The sequence below is a fragment of the Gekko japonicus genome, unplaced genomic scaffold, assembly GCF_001447785.1.
Source record: "Gekko japonicus isolate JY-2015 unplaced genomic scaffold, Gekko_japonicus_V1.1 scaffold1889, whole genome shotgun sequence".
NCBI classification, from domain to species: domain Eukaryota; kingdom Metazoa; phylum Chordata; class Lepidosauria; order Squamata; family Gekkonidae; genus Gekko; species Gekko japonicus.
In genome coordinates this window covers 323,862-332,697 of record NW_015162006.1, presented here as the reverse complement: position 1 = coordinate 332,697, position 8,836 = coordinate 323,862, and the positions used below count along the sequence as shown (strand labels likewise).

At 45.4% G+C, this 8,836-nt stretch overlaps 1 protein-coding gene across 1 annotated transcript in view; it reads left to right on the top strand.

Annotated features, from left to right (window-relative positions):
* The window catches only part of WRAP73 (WD repeat containing, antisense to TP73), a 30,141-nt gene extending 21,647 nt beyond the window's left edge, over positions 1-8,494 (top strand). Inside the window, exons 5-12 of the mRNA XM_015405474.1 lie at positions 875-978; positions 1,253-1,339; positions 2,134-2,268; positions 2,361-2,438; positions 3,473-3,578; positions 6,021-6,146; positions 6,613-6,804; positions 8,187-8,494. Of these exons, the coding sequence (XP_015260960.1) occupies positions 875-978; positions 1,253-1,339; positions 2,134-2,268; positions 2,361-2,438; positions 3,473-3,578; positions 6,021-6,146; positions 6,613-6,804; positions 8,187-8,302 (944 nt within the window). The 3' untranslated portion in view covers positions 8,303-8,494. The remainder of the gene's footprint in view (positions 1-874; positions 979-1,252; positions 1,340-2,133; positions 2,269-2,360; positions 2,439-3,472; positions 3,579-6,020; positions 6,147-6,612; positions 6,805-8,186) is intronic.
* Positions 8,495-8,836: the final 342 nt, after the last annotated feature.

The window sequence follows — 8,836 nt, the reverse complement described above, 5'->3', positions numbered from 1 at the left end:
GTCAGTAGTTCAGCAGTTCAAGACCCGGGTGCCGCAAGACGGGGTGAGCTCCTGTCTCTAGTTCCAGCTCCTGCCAACCTAGCAGTTCGAAAGCAAGAAATTGCAAGTAGATAAATAGGTACCACTTCGGTGGGAAGGTAACAGCGTTCCGTGCGCCTTGGTGTTTAGTTATGCCGGCCACATGACCACGGAAACGTCTTCGGACATCACTGGCTCTTTGGCTTTGAAACAGAGATGAGCACCGCAACCCTAGAGTTGGATTCGACTGGCTTTCAAGCAAGGGAACCTTTACCTTTACCTGGATTGGTCAGCCAGTGGGGCAATATTCTCACACGTAGTTTACAAACGTCACACTTTAAGGAGGTGCATCCCCCTCCTGCTCATTGAACAGGTCATGCCAGAAAGGTACTTAAAACAAAGTTGTGGTTTTTGTGGTCTTCCAGAAAAGCATTTTATGCTACTTACCCATGACTGGAGCAGCTGGGAACGGAGTGTCTCGAGTCACGGTTTTGTTTTCCTTTCACACACGCAGGCAGGCCTTCTGCTCTTGAAAACTTGACAGTACCGGAGTTATAATGGTGGCACTTAGAGCCTCGAAGCGTTGAGCAAACCCTTTTGGCTGCCACTTGAGAGCAAATATAGAGGGCTCATTATGCAAGACCACTCAAGATAAGTGTGAGCCAAGGGATAACAAAACCTGCTTTGAATGGCACCCAAGACACAATGTCTTTTTCTGTCCGGGCTTTGTTTTCTTCCTCTTTGCCCTTTTACTGCTTTTTCCTTTCCACGAAAAGCTGGGAATGCGGTATCAGTTGTCCTGCTTTTGCTTCACTTCCTTGAATGGTTCCCTCCCCACCCCCCTTTTTTTTGGCAGGAATAGCGTTCACGAAAGATGGCCGCTACATGGCCTTGGCAGAGCGGAGAGACTGTAAGGATTACATCAGCCTCTTTGTGTGCAGCGACTGGCAACTTCTGAGGGTAAACCAAAAAAGATCTACTCTGAATTCTGTCGTGTGGGCTCTGGCACCCCTTTAGCCATAAAGTAGACTTAGTGCAAATGTGGTACTCCTCCAAAATTGGAATGGGTGACCGGGTTGGAGCCTCTCTCTGCACGACCCCCACCTGTCTCCTTGCATTTTCAATGTGTAGCCTTTAACGATAGCCTCGTTTGAACTATAGTTTGCTCATTGCCTTCAGACTCTTGGGACAGCATTAATAATGTTTCCCCCCCCCCTTGCCTTTGTTTTGGAAGCATTTTGACACTGAGACACAGGACATAGCTGGGATCGAATGGGCTCCTAATGGTTGCGTGTTGGCAGTGTGGGACACCTGCCTTGAGGTGAGAGACATGTCTGGGTGAACCTTTCACCAACCTTTTGAACCCTTTTCAGAGAGGAGATTTGTAAGAATGTGCTGATGTGGGTGGAAAGTGCCATCAAGTCGCAGCTGATTCATGGCGACCCTGGAGGGTTTTCAAAGCGAGATACGAGCAGAGGTCATGTTTGCCATTGCCTTCCTTTGCACAGCAACCCTGGACTTCCTTGGTGGTCTCCCATCCAAGGACTAACCAGGATCGACCCTGCTTAGCTTCTGAGATCTGACCGTTTTGGAGGAGGCTGGGCCATCCAGGTCAAGGCTAAAAACAGACTGATAGCCACGTATAAAAACAGATGCCTGACTTTATTGTGAGAATGCCTCACCAGCTCAAGAATTCTGTTGCTTAGATCTCCCTCTTGGGCACATGGAACTGCCTTGTACTGAATCAGACCATCGGTCCATCAAAGTCAGTATTGTCTACTCAGACTGGCAGTGGCTCTCCAGGGTCTCAGGCAGAGAAAGGTCTTTCACATCTCCTACTACCAGATCTTTTAACTGAAGATACCAGGGATTGAACCTGGGACATTCTGCATGCCAGGCAGATGCTCTCCCACTGAGCCACAGCCCCTCTTACGCCGAAGGCTTGTGATGCATTTCTTTGTTCAAAATTTTGCAGAGGGAATTGTAATAGTGGTGAAATGCTTTGGGCTGAGGACAGCTTGAGTGTTCTAATTGTTCACCTGCTTTGTGCCCAGAAGTGCAGCAGGTTTAAAATCTAAGCATTTGTGAGTTTAAAGACTCTCACTTCTCTTTCAGTATAAAATCTTGCTGTATTCCCTTGATGGCCGTCTGCTGTCCACTTACCGTGCCTACGAATGGTCACTTGGTGTTAAATCTGTCTCTTGGAGCCCCAGCAGCCAGTTCTTGGCCATTGGCAGTTATGATGAAAAGGTGAAAAACCCCATAATCCCTCACCCTGGTGGGGAGGTGAGGCCGAGAGAGAGAAAACAGTGTGTGATTACTCAGCTTGTTGTTTCAACCAGGTGCGCATTTTGAACCATGTGACGTGGAAGAAGATTGCGGAGTTTGAGCACCCTGTAACTGTTGCTAGCCCAAGGATAGTAAGTAGAGAAATGGAAATCCGCCCGTTTGGCAGGGGAACATGTGAGAAGGATGGAGGCCAGTAACAGTGCTTGCATTTAGGTAGTCAGCTGTGTTGGTCTGAAGCAATAGAACAAATTTAGAGTCCCGTGACACCTTTAAGACCAACAAATGCTTGCATTTGTACATCACTTAGGAATGTCCCAAATGTTCCATTACATTATTGCAATTGTTATTTTTTTAAACTCTGTCTGATCATTTAGTAGTATTGCCTCCGTGTTGCAGACTGAGAAAGGGAGCTTGTGGCAGAGGTACAATCGGAACCAGGGACTGACCTTTCACAAGTCAGGCCCTCTGAGCCATTCCAGTGCACAATGAGTGGTGGATGCTGACACCTTTGGTTGTGTCTCATGAAGGGTGCATGTGCAGATTCAGAGGGGCTGGGAGATGGAATGACTCGCAAGTCAGAGGTTAGATGTGTTTGAAGCAGGCAGTGTAAATAGACTCATATGTTGTGATTTGCATGGGTCCTATTTAAAAAAATAGGGACACCCTGCTTTCTTCAGATATGAGTAATGTGCTCTTTATCTGAAGGTACGGTTTCCCTTTAAATCACACAAACTATTTCTGATATTTTGTTGGAATAATAAGAACATAACATAAGAACATAAGAGAAGCCAATGTTGGATCAGGCCAAAGGCCCATCCAGTCCAACACTGTGTCTCACAGTGGCCATAAATACCAGGTGCCATCAGGAGGTCCACCAGTGGGGCCAGGACATTAGAAGCCCTCCCACTGTTGACCCACCCCCCCCCCAAAACCAAGAAAAAAAAGAAACCCTGCACTTGCCCCAGAGCCCCTATCTATACCTTGTGGCTAATAGTTGAGGGGTGTAAAACCTCTCCTCCAAATCACCAGCTGGATGGCTTAAGTCATAGCCTCTGTGTTCATCAGGTACTTTGCTATTCGGCCCCTGTTGCTGTTGCTGTTTGTCTCTTTCCAGCCTAGTAATGCTCTTACTTGAAAAATCTGGCTTGTTTTTCCCCCTCTCTAGGTTGCTTATAAAGAAACAGAGAAATCGCCAGCAGTGGAAATGGACAAACTTCTCTTCCCTCCTTCCAAGTCAGTGGCAAGCTCTCTCTTCAGTACAAAGAGTAAATGTATGTAAAAGCACTGTGGTGAGGTGCCTCTTTTTCCCTTAGGGTATGGTTTAATGCATGTTAGAGGATCACGAGTTACGGTTTAAGCAGATTGTAGGGTGGGCCTTACTTGTGTCAAATCTGGTTTTCATTTGCAATCAAGTTAGTTTGGAAAGTGACACTGAATGGAGCACAATTCTTAATCTGTTTTTATTTCCCTCTTGCGTTTATGCATCTTTAACCTTAAACGAACAGGTCTTGCAGCCGTTTCACAGAACCCACTGTTCCTAATCTTGCTGGTGTAGCTATCCAACTGTGCGGAAGTTAACAGAGCCTTGGCTGTTAGGAGGAATACTCCAGCTTTTCAACAAAACAGATCCTCAAAACACTTGACAGCAGTATATAATTTCAGGGCAGTGATATAAGGCAGCAATAACTCCAACCTAAAACCATGAGTTTAGACTGGATTAATGCTGCCTAGGATTGCACTGCAGATCAGTTACATGTTAGCCAAAAAACCAGTTAGCTAGCCAAAATAAATTTTAAGATGCAGAAACCTACGGAAAGCAAGAGGTTTTTCCCCCTTGAACATTTATAAAGAGGCCATTTTGGGGTCTTCATCAGGAGGACATTCCACAGCTTTGGTGATACTACTGAGAAGCCCCCGTCTTACGTTGCTACCCTCTGAATCTCAGATGGTTGGGAGTATACAGTGTCGTCGTATAAACGGCCTTCATCTAGAAACTGGAAGGGAAGACTTGCTATGTTGTGACTGAGAGACCTTGTGATTTTCACAACAGTTGATGGTTCTATAACCGGTTTAGGTGAGCTCAGATGCTTGTGCACTGTTATGTGTGATCGGGTTGGCCTTAATCAAAGGTGTTAACGTGGATTGTGTTCTTACCTTTTCGGATTTTAGTTTCGGGCTGACACAGCTGTAAACAGCAGCATCCCATACTATCCTGCCTGCCAGTTAAGATCTTCCTCCCAAGCCCGGCCTTGCCTTCTGTGCCCCGTGTGCAGAAGTGTGTGTGTGTGGGGGGGGGGGCTAGCCATTGGAGACGGGGCTTCTTCAGTGGTGGCACTTTGCCATTAGAATTGTTGGAAGGGGTGTGGGGAGATCGGTACCTATTTACATTGTTGGTGGGACTGTCCTAAAATCAGTAAATTCTGGGTAGAGATCCGTAAAGTGATCATGGAAATAACTTCGCTTAACCTCAATCTTAATCCAGAAGAATTCCTACTGAACCATTGGTCATCTGACATAGACGCCAGAAATAGGGAAATAATATCCTTACTCCTGGCCAGGGCTCGCCTAACTATTGCTTCGTGTTGGAAATTTACAGCACCTCCGACATTAATGGTATGGCATGAAAAAGTGTGGGAGCACTTTGTGATGGCAAAGATCACTGATAAGATACATAGAGCCCAAACTTCACCGAAAGACTGATTAACACATGGAATTCACTGCCACAGGAGGTGGTGGCGGCTACAAATATGGACAGCTTCAAGAGGGATCGGGGAGGCATTTAAGCCAAGGGAAGGCATGGGGGTGTGGCCTAATAAGTTACTGAGCTGTGCTGTCAGGGGTGTGGCTTAATATGCTAATGAGTTTCTGCTGTTGGGTGTGGCCTGTTATGCTAATGAGTTCCTTCTGGGCTTTTTCTACAAAAAAAAGCCCTGGTCAGTCATAAGTTCTTTCAGAGCTGTTCTCTCAAGGGCAGTTCTCGGGAGAGCTCTCTCAGCCTCACCTATCTCACAGGGTGTCTGTTGTGGGAAGGGATTGAAAGCCGCTCTGGGACTCCTTTGGGTAGTGAAGGGTGGGGTCTCCTCCTCCTCCTCCTCCTCCTCTTCCACTATTTCTCTGAAACCACTAGAGAAGATGGAAGTATGAACCATTCACAGAGTAGTAACATAACCAATAACAATCTGAGGGGATCTATGTTTGGTAACTACTTTGTAGAAGTTATCTTGAAAAATAATAAAAAACCTATATTCAAAAAGAATTGCCTCTCCTCCAGGGCTTACCTGGTGTCTGCCATACTGTGTTTCAGGAGCCAAAACCAACTGATTTCACCCAGGCTCTGATGTTCTGCCCATCTCTCTTTAGCTGCCCCCCCCCCCATGTCTTGCATCCTCGCTGGAGTGCTCTTACCGCCGTGTTTATGATTACTTCTGTTTTATGTCTCCTTTTGTATAACATCTGGAATGATTTGTTGATGTTTTTATGCTTATGTTGTCTTATGTCCCTTCACGGGGGGTTTTAGCAAAAAGGTAAGATGGTAACCCCCCCCCCCCCTTTTAAACTTTGTTAGCTGAGACAAGCAGGTCTCCACAGGGGGCAGTCTGTGAATTTCCTAAATAGACAAATCAACGTGCAACATGCTTATTTATTGATCAAGAGACTAGAATCGTTCGGCATTTCAACTGACAGTATATTTCTCTTTCCCCTGTGAATTTCAGATGAAATCGCTCAACTCCCTGTTTCTTTGCATCACGTCAAGCCTGCGGTTGATCGCGCAAATCCTAGAATTGGAGTTGGAATGTTGGCTTTCAGCTCAGATAACTGTTTCCTGGCCACCAGAAACGGTTAGTTTCTAGGGACCAAACTAGAGGTGGGTGGGATGGCCTCATGTGTCTCATTCAGTGGAGCCATTCTTATGTTTGGGGTAAAGGGGTTACAGGATCGCTCCTTTGACCTCCCCTGCTGTTGAGTGACATGTGAGAGAGAACATTACCTACATTTGGGGGGGGACCAAGTTTATACTTTGGAATTTGCTCTTGTCCTTCCGTCATTCCAACCCCCCCCCCCAAAAAAAAAGATAAGAATTATCTGCTTGTACAAGCTGAGTATATTACTGATTCACTTAATACATATGCAGGATTGTCTTCTAGCACTTAGGGACATTCAAGTGGAAATGCACTAGGTTTTCACTGCTGGTGCTGCAGGTCCTTTCTACCTCAGTGCCGCAGACAGGTCATGTACCCTGAGGCCTGCTACTTCTCCCATTGTAAGCTGGGAACTTGAAATGCTCCTGCTGTTCATTTTTAATAGATAACATTCCTAATACAGTCTGGATCTGGGACATGCAAAAGATGAAACTGTTTGTGGTCCTGGAGCAGCTGTGTGCCGTTCAACTGTTCCAGTGGGATCCCTGCCGGTCCCGACTTGCCATATGCACTGCAAATAGCCGAGTATACCTGTGGTCCTCGGCGGGATGTGTGTCTGTACAGATACCAATGGAAGGTAAGGAATCCTATAGCTGCTGAGTCAGACCTTGTGGCAGTCCACACAAATAATTGTTTAGCTCCTTTTTTTTGATTTGGGGAAGTCAACCTGAATTTTTTTGTTGAAACATTTCAACGCGTGTTAGCTTCAAAGAGCCACGAGCAGGAGAATAAGTGCTGTAAATGCAACTGCAAAAGAAGTTTGTGCCAGTGCAGTAGGTGGCTTCTGTAGCTGTTCTCTTGCTTCCACTTGTACAAAAGGTAACGCAAGCAGAAGATTGTATTTGGATTTAGTTTTTGCGCAGTGTTCTAGCACAAAGGGGTAAAACAGCCCTCCTATGACTGAAGATGGCTTGTGCCTGCATAATATTACTTTTAGATTCAAACCTGTGGGTTGGATGCTACACACCCGCAGAATGGAACTTTCCCACCTCCTTCCCGCTCTGCTTTCCAAAATACTGTTTTTTGTTGGGTGGGGGGCAGGTCTCTAGGAATAGCAGGCGGGTTCTGCAATGGGAAATAATAAGCAGTGGAAATCTCCTAGCAGCAAAATAAGGCATAGGATCCAAAGAGGAAGACATTGTGGCACTTGGCAACATGAAGGTATGTTGAAATGACAACAGGTGTGGGTCAACATGTGGACTGATCTTACCATTCAGAAAGTGGGTGTGTCAGGTAGTCCTCACTTGCTCCCTTATAACCAAGCACATGTTGTGCCCCCCATACTTTAGATCAGGGGTGTTGAACTCATTTGTTATGAGGGCCTGATTTGACATAAATGAGACCTTGTTGGGCCGGGCCATGTGTGTCATAAAATGTAATGCCAGATAGCGGAAATACAAACTTTATAAAGGACACAAACACAAAGGGTGGGTTTGTTTGTTTTTTTACTTAAAATAAAAACATGCTTAAAACATTAGCACTCTTGCAATATTTTGTTTATTTAACAGTGTCTGATAACTGACACCTCTTGCTCTGAATTATTGCATCAAAATGTCTGTGCTATTGCCCTCTTGAGTATGCTGTTCAGGTGTGTATCTGTAAGTTGCAAACCTTGGATGACGGAGCAGCAACAGAACTAGAAGAAGCAGAAGACAGCCAGTTGCACTGAGAGCCTGATAGAAGCCCTCCGGGGGCCTGATCCGGCCCCCGGGCTGCATGTTTGACACCCCTGCTTTAGATGCTTAAGAAAACATAAAGTGACCCTAAACTCTATTATGAAAAGATGCTGACAATACACGTTCTGCTAATTCTAATACGTGCTAGGAAGAAGCTCTGAATGCTGTGGGCTTCTTATTGTGGTATGTTGTGGAAGTGTCTTTTCTATAAAGATTAAGTGCATAAGGTGATGACTCGGTAAGATTTGGGTGATTTGTTAATGAAACTGCTTTGTGTTTGCAGGTGACTTCCAGGTGGTTTCTCTGTGCTGGCACTCCAATGGGGATTCTATGGCTCTCATAAGTAAGGAAAACTTCTGTGTGTGTTACTTAGAAAGAGAGGCCGAAGAGGTGAAATAGCAGCACTCGAAGAAAGCTCAAGGTGGAAATGGGACACTGGCTAATGTACTCTGCAACATTCTGGAGGGGAAACCCCCTGCTGGATTTGCAACGAACTCTGTTTAGCATGGGAAAATGGTGTAATTTAAGCCTGTATATAGATGCAGAAGCACTAATTGGTTACTATGTGATAACACTTTCTTTAAATTAACATGGCCAAGTAGACTAAAAGATAGTGGCAAACTGATCTTCAGCTTTTAGGCCACTGGTTTTTAATATACTGTCTATTTTTACAGTGTTTAAATCATTTAGTTGTCTTGAAACTTCAATAAACAATTTGATTATCTAAACACACTCTTCTTCAAACCAAGGGCTTTACTACAACTCTTGGTGTTCTGGCCACTGATTTTGCGTTCTTTTGAACATCAGCAGTAAGCACAATTGTGTTCCTGTGAAACTAACCACCTGCAAGTTGAGATGGTGATGTGCTGAATTCTGGGGGATGAGTGAGGTATCTGGGGAAGGCTGCGAAGACTGAGGCAAGCACCTGACCAG